This window comes from Oratosquilla oratoria, chromosome 11, assembly GCF_046742065.1.
Source record: "Oratosquilla oratoria isolate Oo_2021 chromosome 11, ASM4674206v1, whole genome shotgun sequence".
In the NCBI taxonomy this organism is placed as follows: domain Eukaryota; kingdom Metazoa; phylum Arthropoda; class Malacostraca; order Stomatopoda; family Squillidae; genus Oratosquilla; species Oratosquilla oratoria.
The window spans coordinates 3,697,253-3,718,119 of NC_134787.1; the positions used below are offsets into that span (position 1 = coordinate 3,697,253).

A 20,867-nucleotide genomic window follows, 5' to 3' on the forward strand; every position below is an offset into this window, starting at 1 on the left:
CACTCCACACCCCTCCACCCTCCCTCTTATCTTAGCACCTCCTGGATGACGGGTCATCCCTGCACCTTGTCCACTGCCCTGGGTTAGAAGCAGTGTCGCAAGACACAGCACATCCACAGCAAGGCCGCTTCATTAAATCGGCGACCCCCCTCTCCGTCCCCCTATGCATAAAAGGAGAAGATGGAGAGAAATCCCTTCGGGCTGCATCAAATTTTGCTCACACATACTACCTCACCCTCCCATCCCCCCACCCATTCCACCTCATGCATCACAACATCATCCATATACGACCATTCTCCATTCACCCCTATCTTCTGTCCTCTCCCGTTCTTCCTCAACAGACATTCCCCTCTTCCCCAAAGCCCCCTTAATGTTATACCAAACATAAACCCATTCTAAATTAACAATCACATGTACAGGTGAAGTTTGATTTGAATTATCAATAAATCTGTGGCTCAAAATATCTTTTGCACCTCATCCTGCACTGCCCCCACCCTAACCATACCCAGATAACACAACATTTCTTCTTTAAGCACCATAAGGGCACATTCAATGACTGCTGTTGGTTATCTGAGAGTTGTGGGCCTCATGCAAAAGAGATTGAATTGATTGATTTATTCATATATGAGGACCACAGTATATTTGTCAATGAAACATACACATCTCTCAAATGATGACATAAGTATGTGGGACAGCAAAAGTTCTTAAACATCCTTATGGAATTCCAGCATCATTTGGGATTTATGTGTGTATGTATGTATATGTGTATATACTGATTGATTCCCATATCCAAACCACCATTACCCAAGCAGTGGCAATTATAGGTGGGGGGGGGGGGGGCCTGGGAGGGCCATGGCCCCCTCCAGTTTTTCAGCTGGCCCCCAGGTTGGCCCCCCTAGTTTTTTTTGCATATCACCCACCCGTGAAGGTTCATTTTGCTTGCAACTAACATCCTATGCCCCCTCACATCTATATTGGCCCTGAACTGGCCCTCCCACTTTCATAGTCCTAGAATCACCACTTTACCCAAGCCTTGCCATCATCTGAAGAGGCCCCCCAAGTAGTTTGAACCATCCATGCACTATGGCTGGTTCACGTATTTGGTAGTGTCCATGGTGCTTCCTGCCTGTCACTGAAACTGCCTGGGTTCAGCCACTTCTCTGTTGCTCTCCAACCAGTGAATATTAGTGTATAATGAAAATAATTTATAAACCTTTGGTAACCTTTTTTGTGGTGCCAATATGATTGCAAGTAATTTACGCATACTGTACACCACTTTTATCCCTTCAGAATTAAAAATTGAGCCCTGGATAGGCAGAGCAGAGACTGGGGGAAGGGGGGGATAATTTTACCTTGCATATCCAAATACTCCCCAAATCTGGATACCCTATGACCATCTTAGTTCAGATATGGGGGGGATCACTTGTGTCTATGTATGTATTTACCTAGTTGTATTTTACAGGAAGAGAGCTATGCTCATAGTGACCCTCTTTGCATCTTCTTTCAGCATCAAGTTTGTTCTTAAATTCTTGTATAGTTTTTGCACTCACTGTTTCCTTATATATATATATATATATATATATATCATATATAATATATATATATACATACATACATATTTGAAAGGCTTTTTTCCCCTTACAAGTGGGTAGTCAAAGTCAAAAAGCATTAATTCACTCCCACCAATTTCATCTTCATATACTCCACTCCCATTCACCACCCCTCCTTCCCTTTTTTCTTGGCTTCTCCAAGATGATGGGCCATCCCTGCTTCTGGCCCATTTCCCTGGGTCAGAAGCAATGCAGCAAGACAGCACATCCACAGCAAGGCCGCTGCATTTAATCAGCGACCCACCTCTCTGTCCCCCTTATACAGAAAAAGAGAAGACAGGGAGAAATCCCTTTGGGCTGCATCAAACTATCATTCACACATATTCCCTAACCCCCCCCCCATCCCCCACCCACTTTCTTCCATGCATCACAACCATTCTCCACCCACCCCTATCCTCTGCCTTCTCCCTTCCTTCCTCAACAGACATCCCCCTCTTTCCCAATGACACTTTTACCCCATCCATCCATCTGATCCTTGGTCACCCCCTCATGTTCACTCCATCCACCTCTGCCTTCCACATTTTACTAATCTTTCTTCATTAATTCTTTCCTTCATTTTATATATATATATATATATATATATATATATATATATATATATATATATATATAGTATATATATATATATATATATATATATATATGCATATATACACCAATGGCATTTCCTCTATTGTGAGGGAGAGTGGTCAAATCAAAGCTTGCCTTGACTTCACTCCATTTGGATGCCTTTTACAACACACATGAGAATACAGTGGTGGTATTCTTATTCCATCACCACAGGAATTTTTATGATACATTGAATGAATCATCATCAGAACTAGACATATAATGTGCATCTATTGAAAGAAATAACACCCCAGTTTGAATACTAGTTATATGAATTTAGCAGCCATGTCTAACCAAACTTTTTCATGTCCACACTTAGAATTACAAAAGTAGACTAGCAGAAGTTACATGCATATTAGTATTTATGTCCTTACTACCTTATTTCAGTCTACATTGACATCATAGATGCCATAGCAATTTCCCAAAATCTCTTTCATCTGGAAAGTCCTTATCAACATCTTGAAGACAAAAGCACTATATGAGGAATGGAGTCTATGAAAAGTTGTCACTATTTTGCTCTGAATGAGCTATATCAAGTCAAATTATACTATACAGTTTCTTCTGAGCAATAATTGTCAACTCTTGATATAGGCTTCATTCCTCAGAATATTTCTGTCTTCCAAGTGTTGTCAGCTTTTCTTGCCTGCTTGTACAAATTTGTTGAACATGAAGGATAACTCAACAATTTTACTTGTTTATTACAAGAGCCCACAGAGTAGTTCAGATTCATTTGGTTGAAGTACAGTATCAATGATGTGAATGACACCATTGGTGGCCACAATGTCTGACTTGACAACTCCCACACTTCCTGCCACACCAGAAAGACGACCTGAAACCACGAAATTAACTTCTGAATTGGAATTCAAAGAAAATTACTTAAGACTACTAAAAATGTTGCATGCAGAAGTACCAGTATGTAGCAGCAACTAGTTTAAAATTAATTATCTTTGAATATAAACACTACAAATAAACACAACTCTAGGTAAGCTCAGGAAATCTTTTGTGTGCACTAAAGAATTCATTGTTACTGTTATGTGAACTTTAAATGTGATTTCAACCCAAAAAATTGTGTGTAATTATGACTGATGCTATTATTACTTGTCCTTAACCCTTTCAATACTGTGGCATACCTAAAGTTTCTTCTGGTTTGTATTAGTAATATGACCATATATGTATACATATAAATATATATATATATACTATTTTTTAACATTTGAATAGAATTTACACCTAAAGTGAGTAAAAATCTATGCCAACCTAATTCAGACTAAAAAAGTCACCCCTCCCACAGCAATTCTAAACAATGAAATCTTAGTGTTACACAACATAAATTTGCAAGGTATACCACAGCAGTGAAGAGGTCACTTATGATGATGTGCAACTTACGATTATATCCATCTGAAGAAACCTTAACTTGAAGATCCCTTCCTTCAAGCAAAGAGGGGAGCCACATCCCATCACGCAGGCCTTCGCTGAAGTGAACCCCCGAAATGATGTGGTACAAGAGAACATCTGCAAACATCATGTGCTTGAATAATATTGTATGTCCCAAATCAACTGCATGGCCAGTGAGGGCACTATAATGTCTTACACAGCCATACATTATTAACTCATCTCATTCAGCTTTGAGGAGCCAGTACAGTACCTGCTCTCTAGATTGGGCCCAGAAACTTATTAATACTATTGCATTAACCCATTCATTATGGTAGTGCCTCTTCAGCTGAAAAAATTTACCAGGCACCAACCGAAATAAAAATTCTAAAAGGCAAAACCATACCAAAAGGGCTAATCATAATAATTCCATTACTAAAATGATGCCCATCAACTAAATGACAATTTGGCATTAGCCCAAACCAGAACATCTATCTTATGTGACGTGTTTAAGTAGTTAATTATACTTAATTGACATATTTTTCAATGCATGACAGTTATTTAAAAGAAAACTATGCTGAACATTGCAATGAAGACTAAATTTGTATGACCAAAATCGGTTTTTTGTGCTCCAGTCCAGGTGATGGCCCTCTGCCTACAGTAGTTCTCTAGTTCTGTAGAGGGCTGCTGTAGACTGTAAAATATGTACTCTAAAGCATAGTATTACACAAAATTAAACCACTGGCTATTAATGATAAATAAGAGGAGACAGATATCAGTAAATTGATTATGAGAAGGCAGCCTTGGTCTGTAAGATACATACTCTGAAGAGTAGTGATGTTCTGAATAAAGTTGTTGACTGTGGCATTGTCAATGGCAGCAAAGGCCTCTGTGGTGGGGAGGAATATGGTGAAGGGCCCTTCCTGTTCTAACACAGGTGTTAAGCCAGCTCCTGATACAGCCACATTTGCCCCTGAAAAGCCAGAGTCATATTACCAAAATCATAATGATAATAACAGTATTACAGTAATAACAGTAATAATTGTGATGAAAATTATAGGTACAGAAAAGACAGCATCCAGAGGTCAATCAATCAATCTGTTACCCCAGATCTCTCTTGGAGGAGACCCACAGCTCTCAAGTAACCAGCAACAGCCACTGGGTTGGCCCATAGTCACTAATGGAATTTTTTTTAGGTTGTCTGGGTAAGGAGAGGAAGGCAATGTAATATGAGGTGTTCAATATCTTCTGGGACAATATGCATAAATAGGTTCTGAAGTTTTGAAAATTCATTCAAGCTGGGGTCTACTATGTACCATCAATTACACAATAAAATCAACTAGCATTAGCCACAATTACATGTATAAAGTGTGACACAACACATAAAGATTTACTAATTTCATCCAATGATATCTTGTAAAAATGTTTCAATTTCAGATGGCAGAGGAGCTGTACTTAGGATAAAATTTTCTATGCAGAACCTTGAATCACAGTGAATTTACCCCTCAGGTGAGTAAGATATGGAATTAGCCATAACAAAATATGTCATGGCATCAATGAGCTGGGTGACCTGCAAATAAAGTCACACTTTATTGATCTTGCTGTGGCAAATATCATAATCAGTCAATCAAATCAGACATGTTGAGTCCATTGCTGAACAAAGGCCTCCTTCATAACATTCCATGAATCATATGACCATGCCATCCTCTACCACGTCACTCCTGCAAACTTCATAGAACAACTCAATTTCATCGTCTGAACTCTGTGAAGTTGGTGCATAAACCAGAATTATTTTTAGAGTGTATCTTTTGCACAGCCTAATCACAATCCAGGCTACCCTGTCCAATAAACTACTGAATTTGACTACATTACCAGCAACCTCTCCGTTTATCAAAAATCCTACTCCACTAGATCTTTCTTTGTCTTTACTTCTATAGTAGAGCAGGTGGTGATCATCTTGTAATCGTATCAACTTTTCTTCTGCTCTTTGCACTTCACTCAGTCCTACGATGTCCCACTTAATGTTGTCTAGTTCTTCCATTAAACTCTCCAGTCTGTGGTCTTCTGAGAGACTTCTTATGCTGTAAGTATAGATCTTCATTTTCTTCATGTTTAATGTCCAAGACTTGGATCTGCTTGGACAGTGCTTACTCACATTTGGTGGCACACTGCCTGTAAGCACACGAGGCAATGAGGTTGGTCCTATAGGAGTAGATGATCCAACAGGAATGCCCGGTTTTCTTTTGGTTGTACTATTCATATTGGCTATGAAGGGGGGTTGGCAGTATTTACCTAGTTGTATTATACAGGAAAGGAGCTATGCTCGTGGTGACCCGTCTTTGTATCTCTCAGCATCAAGTTTTTTCTTTAAATCTTGAATAGTGTTTGTACACACTGTTTCTTTGTCCAATTTGTTCCAAGTATCTATCACTCTGTGTGGGAAGCTATTTTTTTTTTCAGATCTCTTCTCTAATTATCTTATTTTAGTTTTTTTTTCATGTCTTGTTTTTCCATTGTCCCATTTCAATAAGTCATTCTTATCTAAGATTTCCATTCCCTTCATAATTCTAGAGATAGTAAGTCTCCTCTTTCCCTTCTTTGTTCCAGAATTGGTAATTCTAATTTGGACAGTCTTTGTGCATATGTCATTTTGGAAAGAGTTGGTGCCAGTTTTGTTGTTGCTTTTTGTATTCTTTCTAACTTCTTTATATTCTTTTTAGTATTGGGTACCCATAGTGGTGCTGCGTACTCAAGTTTAAGTCTTATTAGTGTAGTTAATTTTTTTTTTTTTTATAATTTCTTCGTCCAAATAGGCAAATGCCACTTTTATTGACCTCATTAAATTATAGGTTTCTCTGACTATTTTATTAATATGCTTATCCGGTGTCATGTCTTTGCTGATCATCACTCCAAGGTCTTTTTCCGAGTTTAATTTTTTGACCTCCGTGCCAACTGGTTTCTGGTGAGATATTTCTCTGGTGTCACATTATATTCAGTGAAGCCCTATATCTATAGGGTACACAATGGTCCACGCCATCATTATGACTGTACCCCATATATCTATGAGGAATTTCCCTGTTTGCCAACTGGGACGTGCCAGTTAGCAGTGGGTCCTGCGACTGTGTGTTTGAGCTGCTCTTTATCTGATCTTTCCTACAAAACCTGTTTGATATGGGTGACCCTGCAGAGATTTCCTCTCTATCAACATAGCTTTTGTAATCATTAAGATTCTCAAGCCTATCCACCATGTCAAGGTGTCAACTATTGGATAGAATATCATACTACTTCATAATTAAATGAGGGTGACACACCTTGGAATGAGTTCTGTACTACTTCATAATTAAATGAGGGTGACACACCTTGGAAAGAGTTCTGAAGAGATTGAAGCATGTTAAGGAGTGAAGGTGTCCACCCCTAGACAGAAATAATCTGATATTTACAATAATACCTATACTGTATTATATAGATATCATTGCAAAAAAAAAAGCCTCTTTCCCTTATAAGGAAGGCAGCCAGGCAAGGCATGTACCCACCCTTCACCACATCACTAGCAGAATCCCTCAGGGGTTAATCCTCATTCCTCCCCTGTTTATTTCATTTGTGAATGACTCACCAAGTATCTCAGTAACAATGTTTTGATGTTTGCTGATGATACAAAGCTCTTTCGAAAGCTGCCCAGTATGAAGAACAATGTTGACAAAGAGAGCTCAAAAAAGAATATATATTTTTACAGGACTGACCGAATCAAATGTGTTTAGTTTTTCAGCCAGAGAAAATAATTTGATGCTCTATGATGACAACCCACAATGCAACAATCAAATAATCATTATTGGCAAAGATTTTTTCACTTTTACTTCAATGAATGATAAGAAAGAGCTCAGTATAATTGTAGATAAACTGCCTTCACTGCACATCTAGATCCAAATAAACAAGACCTGTGGAGCACTGGAAGCAATCATTCTCACACTCCAATATCTGGATGCAACAACCTTTCCACATGTGTTGTAATAAACACCTGGTTTATCCTCATGAAGAATGTACCATAGCGTGAGCACCAAAGCTGAAAAGGTACAGAGGCCATGGCCTGAACATACAGAGGAGAGCAACTTGGCTGGTAGAATCAAACATAACCTACGTTCAAAGACTCGCCACAGTGAAATTAATATCTTTGAAGTTTTGGAGGCAGAGAGCAAATATTATCCTGCTGATCAAGATGATGAAAGGCTTTAGCAATGTTTGCTGGTACACGCTGTGCATCCAATGCAGCAATTCCATGTTCCAGGTTTCTAGAACCAATGTCAACAAAGGCATCATCAAACAGGACCAAGCAGAAATGTACCAGAAGTTATACCAATCTGGAAGAAACTCAACCAAGACATGGCTGATTTGTGGTCTGTGAACATTGTCAAGAATTGCTGTGCCATGGAAGTGCATACTCCCCCCAACATCTGTCACTACAGATTTTCCTACTAGAAAGTGTAGACAAGACACACTGAAGAAAAGATGTTCTCTACAACACAGTCATCTCAAATTATGACAAAAGAAACAATATAGATTTAATATATCTAGACTTTGTAAAAGCTTTTGATGCTGTCCACCACAAAAGACTACTTTCTAAATTAGCTTCACACAAAATAAGTGGTAGCCTATTAAGTTGGACTAGTAATTGGTTAAACAATCGAAAGTAGAGAGTTGTTCTAAATGGCAAAGCTTCTAGATGAAAAAATGTTACAAGTGGAGTTCCTCAGGGTTCCATTCTTGGCCCACCTCTATTCATAGTATGTATAAATGATACAGACCATGGACTGAAATTTATTGTCTCCAGATTTGCTGATGATACAAAACTGTGTGGAATGGCAAATGATCACTTAAATCAATTAGATATTCAAGAAGATTTAGGTAAATTACAGCAATGGTTTGAAAAGTGGCTAATGAAATTTAACACAAGTAAATGCAAGGTTATGCACATAGGTAAAAATAACAGTAAGTATGATTACAAGTTATTTGGAAATTCATTAACAAAAGTGGATAGTGAAAAGGATCTCAGTGTAATTATCAGTAACAATCTCTGAGAAAACAAATAAGATTCTAGGACTGATTGCATGATATTTTGACTTCAAAAGTCCATCTCTCACCAACAAGCTATATAAATTGTTAGTTCATCCACATTTGGAATATCCTGTTTCTGTATGGTCACCCAATCTCATTGACATTGACAGATTGAAAAAGGTACAAAAGCAAGCCACAAAACTAATTCCAAATATAAAAAAAATCATATGAAAATTGACTAAAATGTACGAGTCTGTTTTCCCTAAAAAAAAGATAAGCATAGACTCAGAGGTTACCTGATACAGGTCTTTAAGATTCTAAAGTGAATTGACATCAAAAATCACAAAAACAAGAACAATAAAATCAGTGAAGAAACAAGTTGTGGATCTAAATCGTCAGTTCCTCAGAGGCAGATAAGATCTACCATTGTTTTAAACGGAAATGCACACCCCTTGTGCATATTGCTAGCTATGTGTTTTGAACACATGTCTTAGCTAATGATACATGATTTTGTTTATAGCGTGCCAGGGCATACTAACCATGATTGGTTTTCAAAGCAACCACTACCAGCTATACTCAATCAGAAAAGGCCATATGATTACGAATTGTATTGTACTGTTTAGAGGTATTTGTTATGTAAATTTTCTACAAAAAAATATTGAGAATCCAAGAATGAATAATCAGCTAATAAGCTTACAAGTGAGAACTAATATTTCAAAAGAAAAAATGTATTCCTGGAGCCTGCTGCAGGCTTGCCTAAGTTGATTACCGACAACCTTGGACAGACAGGAAGGCAACCAGACATTGGCCTAAAAAATAAGAGGAAAAAAAAAGCGGCTTGATGCAACTGGCAGGGCTTCACCCAAAAATTGTTTTTCACTTCCCAGTGTGTGAGTAGGATAGTGAGTTTTCTGTCGACTTCATTTCCATACAAACAACTTTCCTAAAAACAGTTTAGTGATGATTGTGCAAATATCAACCGGTATTTATTTCATTGTGACAACAACCATGCAAAAACATATAATATTTGTATGTTGATTAAAGTGATGAGGGGATTAGCAAAATTCAATACATTTTGCACAACGAAGGCCACGAGATGAATCATAAAGCGTTAACTGAAAACCTAAAGAACGTACCAGTGAAAATTTCACAAGAAAGGAGATGGTCCATAATGCTGTTGTCAGGGAGCGGGTAGAGGAGGCGATCTACTACATGGACGACTCCATTGGTTGCCAGCATATCCCTTTGGCGTATCAGAGCTCCATTGGCCGTCGCAACCTATTTTAGTGAAAAGAAGTGTTTGTTAGTGACACATTCTGTTTCTTTTCTTAGACACCAAGAGTATGCCCACACTACCAAAATGTGTTGTTGAGCCTCTGGATTTGCATCTCAAGGCAGGAATGTAAACATCTTGATAATTTACTCACCAAATTTCTGACACTAGTTCTCCCTCTCTCTCTCTCTTTCGCATTATATCCGTCTTAGTAAAACTCTTGAAATCATAATCTACGATAGATAAGATATAAAAAAATCCAAAATGAAAGGTTTTAAATCTTGCTGATGACTATATAACAAATTATCAACGCTCTTTTTAAACTGCTGCAAAAACGTACCTTAAACTGAAAATAGAGGTAAATTAAGAGATTTCAATATGATACATATTTTCAAAGTATAAATTGGTTGTATGGATAGGGTGAAAGGGGCTTTACAAAAGAGAGGAATGTCTGTGGAGGAAGGACGGGAGAGGACAGAAGATAGGGGTGAATGGAGAGGGGTTGTGTGTAGATGATGCTGTGATGCATGAGGGGGAGTGGGTGAGGGATGGAGGGTGAATAAGTACGAGAAAAAATTTGACTCAGCCCGAAGGGATTTCTCCACGTCTTCTCCTTTTCTGCATGGGGGGGACGGAGTGGGGGGGTCGCCGAATTTATGAAGCGGCCTTGCTGTGGATGTGCTGTGTCTTGCGACACTGCTTCTGACCCTGGGCTTTGGATAAGATGCTGGGATGAGCCATCATCCAGGAGGTGCCAAGATACGAGGGAGGGAGGAGGGTGAAGGGGAGTGGAATATATAGGAAATGGAAAGGGTGGGAGTGGTTTCTATGCCTTTTTCTTTTTGGCTACCCTCCGTATAGGGGGAAAAAGCATTTGGCATATGTATGTATACATTGGTTGTATCCTAAATGAGGATTTGAAAATTGTGTGAGTACCGATGAATTGTGAATTTCCAATAGGCGAAGAACACATATACAATAGAAAATCTGCATGAAAAACTATGGACCACAAACTGACTGACTGCTTTTGGCCAGCTGGTTAGAACAAGATTCTGTCGACAACACGTTATCTTTTCGAAAATCAGAGAAGAAAAATCGCTCATCTCCGATAGGTTAGTGCAGCACAACATTAGCGTGTTTGAACCTTGGAATACTTACAAAAATTATCTAATTTCCAAGTCGTATATTTTTGTCCTTATTTCATGTTTCTCAAACTTTTCTCATGTTCTGTCATTCGTCTCTGACAGCTGAAAACTCTAGAAGTATCTCGGAGTCTCTTAAGTTGACCTGACAAGAAGAATTTCAGGCTAGTTACCTTTAGGCTTTCTAGTCTATGTGTCCTATTTTTAAAAACTTGTTTTTCTTTTGCACTCTCCGAAACACCTGCCCGCCCTTCCTCTGCTGTAATCCGTCGGAGTCTGTCGGAATTGTCTGTGTTGACATGACTCTAAAGATTTAATATCCTACGAAGAAGACTTTCTGTTGGACTTTATGACATTTGCCCATCCGTTCGTCTGTCTCTTTTAGTTTGTTATTAATAATTTATCTGAGTCTTAATTCATACTAGAAATAATTTCCGCCCAGTCTCTTTTGGGCTCCTCTCTCTTCGTCTCTGTTTCTCAAACCTCAGTTTTTCTGTCGAACTCTTCAAGACGCCCGTTTGTCTCTGTCGTGGTCCGTCGGGGTCTGTCAGAATCTGCCTGATCTCCATCGATTCCTTCCGAGGCGTCGATGGTTTTCTTACCATAATGTATTTTTCAATGTAACGTAGAGCCTGAACAAGTCTGTGGGCTGAAAATTTCAGCATCGCTACACTGCAAGCCGACACTCTAACTCTGGTAGGCAAGATGTTTGTATATGTTTGTGTAAGGTCTTGGCATTAACCGTAGTTCAGGCTTTTTATGAGCTGTGAAATCTCATTTGGAAGGATAATAGCTGTCAATCACTAGTCCAACGTGTGATCCAAGACCGTGGTGAATCACACACATATGTATATATACAGTAAGTACAAAATAATGTATTTACCCCATGATATATTATATTCAGACAGTTACATGCAGATGAACGCGGTGGACACACAGCAGCATCAATCTTCCCACTTTGCTTCTTAGTTCGTTCGGGAGTGGGAGGCTTTCCTCGCGCGCGAATGAGAACGAAGGGCGAGTTCGAGATCAAGTCTGCGATGCGCGGTGAGCGAATGTCCTTGCAGCACGTGCGTGGTCGGTCGCCTGATGTGAGTCAGTGTCAGTGGACCAGTTGTGGCCAAATGTGTCACAAGGTGTGTGCGTTTGTTTGTGTGTGCGCGCGCGCGTATTTCCTGTATTGCGTGCGCGTGTGAGACGTGGTATGCGGATGTGTATGGCGTATGTCGTGGGCAACGTTCCCTATAAGCTGTGCGCATGTGCGTGAGCACATGTTCTACAACTAGCGCATATGAAGAAAAAATGTGCGCACACAAGGTTTTCAAATTATATTAAAATACATTCCATAACGAAGTTCCACCCAAGCTTCAACTTACAAATTCTCTAAAAGTATGGTAACTTGCCAACTGTCAAACTGTTTTTGTTTTTTGTTTTTTATAACTAGCGATTCCATTGCAAACGAAATTACTTTGTAGCATGGGTGAGCGCATGCTTTTCAGAGAAAGCAGAGTTTGAACACAAGCAAATGTATGCGCACACTCACAGCAAAAAATTAGAGGGAACATTGGTCGTGGGGTACGTGCGTGCCACGCGGTGAGTTCACGGATTGTGGCGGTTGATGTGTCTGGGAGTGTGCTTGCATGAGCGTCTGTAGATATGTTTTGTGTACGTCCGCTTGCGATAGTTTGTCATGGCTGCAGGTCCTGGACACCACCAGCATCCCGGTAGGCAGGTGTTATCTGATCATTTTCTTTTCACTCTGGTGTACCCATGTCTGCACGAGTGACGGTATTTAGCTGCAAACGCACAAGTGACGCGCCCACCCACCTGTTCACCGTGTCCGTGGTCATAGAGGTTAATCCTCAGCTTCCTGCCCTTGGGCGAGGCCGTCGGCAGGAGCTGGTTGTGCTCGAGGTCTTCGAGTTGGAAGACGCCGGGCACGACGTGGAAGAGGAGGACCTCTCGCAGAGTCTCCGTGTTGTTCTGCAGCTGCGCCAGCGACGAACTCGGGAGGAAGGCGAAGGAGGAGTCGGACGGCGCGAAGATCGTGAAACCACCTGGAAAGGACAGATCCTTTGGTTAGTCTTTAACGTTTCGTAGGGGACAAACGACAGAAGTTGTAAAGATTCGCAGCCCCAGAGTACCTGAGGCTTATTTATCTTTACAAGCTAATACTTGGGGTTTTGTCCGATCTAAACAAGCCTAACCTACACAAACCTAACTTAACCTAACCTAACCTAACCCAACTTTGATTAAATGTTCGTCACTGTTAGGGCGATTTATAATTTCAGTTTAATTTCTGGGGGTACTACAAGCTAACATGTGGGGTACCTTATCTTTACATGGGTACTCTGTGGTTGATGACCTTTACGTCCTGAACGATCAAATGAGGTCACTTAAAGATGTCGTTCAGACGATTTTATTCAGCCTAGAGGAATCCCCGTACGGCAATGGATTGATATGGTTCTGTTGCGGCAGCCGTAATAAACATGAGAGCCAAGTGCAGACGACAGAGGGTTCGTCGAGATGATGAGTTCAATATTTTGACGACTGCAACAGTTTCCCTTCAGCCGAATGAAACCGCCTTGCGAGAGCCAAGATAGATTTAAGAATTGCTGCTACTCTTGTTGTTGTTATGGAGTGCACTTTACCTGCATTTCTATCCTTGTGGACTATCTTGCGCTGTTGTTGTGTGCAAACTTGAGATGAATATAGAAGCCAAAGGGGTAATTATGTTTGGCTGAACATTTTGACATATGTAAAGATAAACAGTATTTGAAAGGGGTTCACACGGGAACTGAATACAGTCGCTTTTCACTGACGTTTGACTTGTGTTATATCTTGGCTGACTAAAATCGCCTGTCTGTAGCCAGAAGAGATATGAGTTGAATATAGATTATGAAAAAAAATCCTTTAATAAAAAAAATCTTCTATAGACTTATAGTGTCGCAGCAAGTTTTCCAGGTAAATAGAGTATTCCATGTGCCCTAGATAAAGTTTGACATCTATAGCGCAGATTTAAATCTAGCTGACCCTAATATTCAAAGGGTCAAGGACCAAACTACTAAACTTTTCGCTGCGTAGAGGAGGGGCGTTCCTTCAACTGAATAAAATCGCCTGGCGGCAGATTAAGTACCAAAGTTGTCAAACATTAATAGGCATCTCGACAGGCTCCAGATACGTTTAACTTTTTCGTTACAGAAATTTTCCTCAGCTGAATAAAATCGCCTGGAGGCAGCTAGAAAATTATAAAATTGTATAACGCAGGAGTAAGGTTAAAACAAAATATAACGAATATCTTTGTGCGAAAATACCAAGTAAAAAAAGATGTATCTGTGTCCTGGAAACATCACATCACTTACGTGATACCCATCCACGAAACAGAAAACGTCCTCTTCAATCTCTTCGATGACTTACAATCACGTACAACAAATAGTAATACCCCAACGAATTACTTGGGAATGCATTACATATATCCACAGTTGTGTGTGTGTACTGACCTAATTGTTGTGTACAGAAAAGAAGCAACACTTGTCGGCTCCCGTCTCCTACTCTCCAATTGATCATACCTAGCCTCAAATTCATGTACAGTTCCAACTTGATCTATATCCTTGATTTCCAATTGTCATTTCTAGAACTTCATGTATTGACAGAACTTGGGCTATATCGCCTTCTAAATTATAGTGTGTGTGTGTGCGCGCGCGTGTGTGTGTATGTGTGTGTGTGTGTATGTATGTGTGTCTGTGTCTGTGTCTGTCTCCCCGAAACAAAACTAAAAGAGGTGGTACCGGAGGGCCAGTGAGACAGCTGGCAGAGGTAGCATGTATAACATTAAAACATAACATCTTTGCTTAAAACACAAACCAAAATACCACGACACAGCCGTGACACCTGGCTCTATCAAGCACGCACTCCCAACTCTCCTGCAATTGAACAGCTCCAGACCACCAGTAATGTGTGTGTATGCATGCACATGTTGTGCAGTTGTGTGTGTGTCTGCATGTGCACTTTGTATAGTAATGCGTGTATGTACTACATGATGTGTGTACGTACGTGTGCGGTAATGTGTGTGTGTGTGTGTGATTCACCACCATTCACCATGGTCTTTGGATCACGTGTTGGACTCGTGATCGACAGCTATTTCCCTCCCGGAAGAGAGCTCAGAGCTCGTATGACCGATCTATGGGTAATGCTGTGACCTTACACGCACCCCCCCCCCCAACTCCCCGCCCACGAGAGTTGGAGTAACGACTCGAATCGCAGCGATACTGAAATTATTTCAGCCCTGGGCAGGATTCGAACCCGGACCGCCGTAGTGACAGTCGGGGACTCTACCAACCGCGCCAGCAGTGTATGTGTGCGTGTGTGCGCGCGTGTGTATGACAAGTGTAGCAATGCGTATGAATTTGGCGAGGGTATGTGACATGTATTTGTTTATGACTTGCACTCCTGTGTATGTGATGTCCGTTTGTGTGCGTGTAAGTGGAGTGTGTGTGTGTATGTGTGTGTGTGTGTGTGCGTGGGTGTGTGTATTTACCAACATGAGATATGCAGGATGGTTTACTTATACTGTCTCGTTCCTCTTTTTCATAGTTTAACAATGACCATCACCTAATTTCTTTTGAACTTCCGAAAGGACTAAACTAATTCTATCATTAGTAATCTACACCTGTGTTTACATGTGTGCACTCTTTTTTCCGTTCGCGTGAGGGTATGTGTATATTCACTGTATTGTCACTTATGTACGTACACACACAGACACACATGCCTATACATATGCATACATGTATACACACACACACACACATATATATATATATATATATATATATATAGTATGTGCATGTGCACATGTGTGCGCTGGTGACGTAATCGGAAGAGCGCTGCTCTCGCATTCACTTAGTTGCGAGTTCGAATCCCGCACTCCTATCCGATTCCTAGCAGTGACTGCAACCTGCCCGAACAATCTAAGCGTGTGGGCAAAGGTGACGGCCTCAACTGCAGTTACACACACACACACACACACACACACACATATATATATATATATATATATATATACACACACACACACAGACACAGAACTCTGTTTACAGGATTCGAACCTTAGGCCGTGTGGCACTTGCCCAACATGAGTCTAGAGCTCTACCAACCGCGCCACGGGGTGGGTATATAAAAGAGACCAATTGGTCCCCCCGACATCAGGTCCAAGTACTGTAGTCTCTTTCCATCAGTTCCATAACTCGATGGAAATAGAAGTTTTAATGATAGTCCGTAAGTCATAGTACAAACATCAGTGAGTAGCGAATGTAATCGGTTCCCGTGTGAATCCGCCTCGAACTACTAATTGTACAGTCGCGAACAAAATCTCTGACCCACTTAGCAGTTTTCACAACGTCAATGGAATTTTCTTTTTGTAGAGTATGTGATATATTTTCCTATATATTATTCAGATTACATATGCGTATTTTTTTAATTAAGTATAGTAAAAAAATCCGACAAAGAATCTGAATTTTGGGTAATGAAAAGTTCTGTGTGGAGACAGACTTTTGTTCGTGACTACACGTGCGTGCGCCTGTGCATGTTCTACAAGAAAGTTTGCACGCAGAAATAGGTTTTCATATTTTCTATTATTGTTTTGCAACCTTACCAAATGGGGTTAAACCACCGGCTTATCCCCTCAGGGATTAGGCCGGTAGGCATGCAGTGGAGTCTCGAAGATGAACACACGCACACACACATACACACACACACACACACACACACACACACACACACATACACACACATAGCATTACCCATAGATCGGTCATACGAGCTCTGAGCTCTCTTCCGGTAGGGAAATAGCTGTCGATCACGAGTCCAACACGTGATCCAAAGACACACACACTTCATTTTCGCTCTACATTTACTCTGTAACGTGCTGGTCTCGCATTCGCTTAGTTTTTTGGGTTCGAATCCCGCATTTCTCTCCGATTCCCAGCAGTGGCTGTTACCTGCCACCGACAGTCCCTAAAGCGCATAATGGGACAAAGGTGACTGCTTCGGTCGCAGGTACTCAGCGCCTCTTGGCCTAGGTTCCTAGCCTTGAGAGTCATCCCTTTACTAACTAAAATGTTAAAGCCGATGTGAATTATCCCCTTATCGCAGGGGTCGCCAAGCTTTGTCACAGCGGGCCAGATAACTGAGAGAAGGATGAGTGTTGGCTGCATAACCATTTTGATCAATACAATACTGTGAATACACTATTTATATATATACATATATATATATTATATATATATATAAGACTGAAGGTGAAAGAAGTAGAAGATGAGTAATGGGAGAATTTCACGCTTTAACGTATTCGACCCGCAGGGTCTTGATCACAAAGCTTTGTGATCAAGACCCTGCGGGTCGAACCATAAAGTGTGAAATTCTTCCATTACTCCTCGCCTACTTCTTTCACCTTCAGTCTTATTTGTCATAATATAGTCAACATATATATATATATATACATACATATATATATATATATATATCGGGCCGGGTGAACTGACCTCTCGAGGCGTATTTTGTTGACCCGTGTTTTATTCCCCGCCAGGCGATTTTACGGGTTCTCTATTGACCTGCAGTGTGTAAGCACGTCTGTATGATGTGTTTTGTCTTTCGCCGGCAATAACCAGCGCTTCTATCCGAAGTCATAAATTTGGAAAAGAAGAGAATTAAGGGGAGACAGCAGAACGGGGGGGTTGGGGGGGCTGGCAGAAATCAAAGATTATTTACTTCTTTATTCATCCATTTATTTATGTTTATCTACTTTTTTATTTGTTTGTTTATTTGCGTCTTTTATACATTCATCCAATTATTCATTGTTTTATTTATATTTTCATTTATTTATGTTATCTAGATCTTTTTTATTTTTTCTTATTTTATCTTATATATTTATTTATTATCATCATTTTAGTGGTAATTGGTCGCCAATCATTACATAATCCTTCGTGACTCTGGTCCGTAGGGCTCTAACAAAATTCCCAAGATCTTACACACCATACGTTGGTATAGTGTTTGCTCGTAAGCAGTGACGATGCTGCATCTGTTGGGCCACATACGGGAGATGTATTTCCTAATGTCTTTAGGTCTCACATATATAAGCTTTCACTTATTGCATCTGGCGGTGACGCAAGACCAAACAAGGAAGAAGAAAAAAGATAATCATGTGCTCATCATGACCAATTATACCCTTAGCTCGGTTCATCATCTCTGTGGAGATAGAGGAGGGGCGACAGACGCATCGAAACGACAGCAACTACATCCGTCTCTTTCGTAATCCGATCTTCCTGCAATCTTCCTCGGGGTGTCGTCAGATAACGCGCGCAAGTCGTCATTCAGATTCTTTTTATGCCCGAGCGCATTCATTACCGACCGAATAAACGTCGTCTCGCTTTTCTTTCTTTCTTTCGTTCTTTTTATCCTTTTTTTTCTTCGTTGCGCGTACGAGGGAATAATGCAGTAATGGGAGTGAAAATCGTTTAAGACTGGCATCACAAGAACACAATCTTCGTTTCCTTTCGAACGAAACATTTCGACAATAGAAAAGGAATTTCGTAATTTCATTCATGACGACATTAACCAAAAGAGTGAAAACTGCCGGGCCCCCCAGAAGTGCTTAGAAAAAAATAAAACTATAATGGTAATGATAATAACGCCATAAGAAACAACAAAATTAAATATTTGTAACAAAATTCTATTAATGATCACATCATAATATCATTCTTTAGTTTGTATAGTTAAAACAATTTCATTACGTGCTAATGCAAGCCACTCTAGTAGAAATATAAGTAGACGGAAAAGTATAAAAATATACCCCTTCCAAATAGATAAATGAATAAATAGATCAATGAGTAAATAAATAAATAGATTAATAAATCAAGTCTTGAATATATGACTGAGAATTGCAGAGGTTGTTTCTTTTTTGCTAATGTTTTACTTGGTAATTTCTATTATTGGAACAAAAATATAAAACGGGACGAAAATTTTTGAGATATTCTATGAACAAAATCACAGAAATGTTTCTTAGTATTACTAACTTTGTTCACATATTCATCGTCGCTTTTCAAACACGTCAAGTTTAAACTTCATCATCGTGTGATGTAATCAATCTTAGGTCAACAGTTATCAAGCGTGTAACTCCGAAAACGACACTGACTGCTTGTTTTTGTACATCTATAACTAATCAACGTCTGTCGCATCTCTTTTAGGTTCCGTTGTTTAAATTCAGTACACTTTACACGAGCAAAAATTCGTTTATTTTCCTCCGCCGACACAATATATTTTGTTCGTGGATACCTTAATCCCCTTGATCGATCAGACCAGATTGTGCTGACGAGTTTCCTTTCCGTGTGAAAGAGGCATCGTTTGTGATGCTGACGTACTTAAAATCGGCAACATTTCTACCCGTGTGGAGGGGATAGTATTTGCGTTCAAACCCAAATGCAGTTGTGTCTATATGAAGACGACAGTGGGTGTGATCCACCGCACTTTCTATTCACTCCGGTCGTTTTTATCTAAGTGCGACAGATGTTTACATACCACTGTGGCCAACGACGGGAATGTCTCGTAGGATTTTTTTTAGAACAAATGTATGCCGTGCATAAATATACATAAGTGCAAGTTACTATTTTAGCACTGTTGCGTAACGACATATTGACAGTGCATATAAGTATGAGTCAGTATATATTTGCATATAAACGAGCATACATTCAAACACTCCCATAACATGTAAATATGTAGATTTGTCAATGCACACACACACACGTGCGCTAAGCTGCCCACGTATATATACAACTTGGTACGATATAATTGGAGACTGAGACACGGGAACCCACGAGCGTTGCTCCTTTCCTGTGTATTATAGTTACACACACACACACACACACACACATATACAAAAATGGGATGATAGAAATACAAGAGGACATGGAAAGAAAATCAAGAAAGACAGTTATAGAAGAGATCTAAAAAAGAACAGCTTTCCCCACAGAGTAATAGACATTTGGAACAACTTAGATGAGAAAGGGGTATGTGCAAAAACAATACATGAATTTAAAAACATTTTAGATAAAATGAGATATGAAGACGGGACACCACAAGCATTGCTCCCCTTCCCGTAAAATACAACAAGGTAAATACAACTAGGTAAATACACACACACACACACACACACACGAGCTCTGAGCTCTCTTCCGGGAGGGAAATAGCTGTCGATCACGAGTCCAACACGTGATCCAAAGACCAAGTGAATACACACGTATAGTTGAGAAAATACGTTCGTTTGTCATTTCTAGTATGTAGTGCTTGTATCTGAAAACAGACGTAGAAAATATCGTATAGTCTAGAAATAAAATGGAGAAGAAAAATGTACAACAATCCGTCTTGAATAAACAAAAGTAGCCTCTTTTTTAGTTCTGTTACCAACACTATCAATGGCGAATAGTTTTATTTTTATATGTGAACTAAAATCCTTTTAATAGAAACATATACCAGCAAAGAGTTCAAGTACTTTTATTTCCAACTGTACATACGCACTATAAAAAACACAAATGCAAACATCTTAAGCAAACGCGCGCGCGCGCGCACGAACAGAAATAAACAGAGGGAAATAAACAAAAGAAAAACGGGAAAACCCATGAAGAAGTCGCACAAGGAAAATCACATCTAAATAATCACGGAAACGCAACATCGAATAGAATGAACTTTCCGCAGAGGCGGTGGTTGAATATAGCGCTACATTTGATGTTTTAAAATTTAAGTTGATAAATTCTTGTCTGTCTG

At 39.8% G+C, this 20,867-nt stretch overlaps 2 protein-coding genes across 2 annotated transcripts in view; one reads left to right on the plus strand and one right to left on the minus strand.

Annotated features, from left to right (window-relative positions):
* Ndc1 (Nuclear division cycle 1) overlaps nucleotides 1-5,278 on the plus strand; it is a 43,003-nt gene extending 37,725 nt beyond the window's left edge. The window contains exon 12 of the mRNA XM_076192244.1: nucleotides 5,028-5,278. The gene's annotated coding sequence lies outside the window, so the exon portion shown is untranslated. The remainder of the gene's footprint in view (nucleotides 1-5,027) is intronic.
* LOC143029928 (uncharacterized) overlaps nucleotides 2,292-20,867 on the minus strand; it is a 66,701-nt gene continuing 48,125 nt past the window's right edge. The window contains exons 2-6 of the mRNA XM_076193139.1: nucleotides 12,882-13,111; nucleotides 9,776-9,917; nucleotides 4,414-4,563; nucleotides 3,606-3,731; nucleotides 2,292-3,048 (exon numbers count right to left, since the gene is read on the minus strand). Coding sequence (XP_076049254.1) covers nucleotides 2,918-3,048; nucleotides 3,606-3,731; nucleotides 4,414-4,563; nucleotides 9,776-9,917; nucleotides 12,882-13,111 — 779 coding nt within the window. The 3' untranslated portion in view covers nucleotides 2,292-2,917. The remainder of the gene's footprint in view (nucleotides 3,049-3,605; nucleotides 3,732-4,413; nucleotides 4,564-9,775; nucleotides 9,918-12,881; nucleotides 13,112-20,867) is intronic.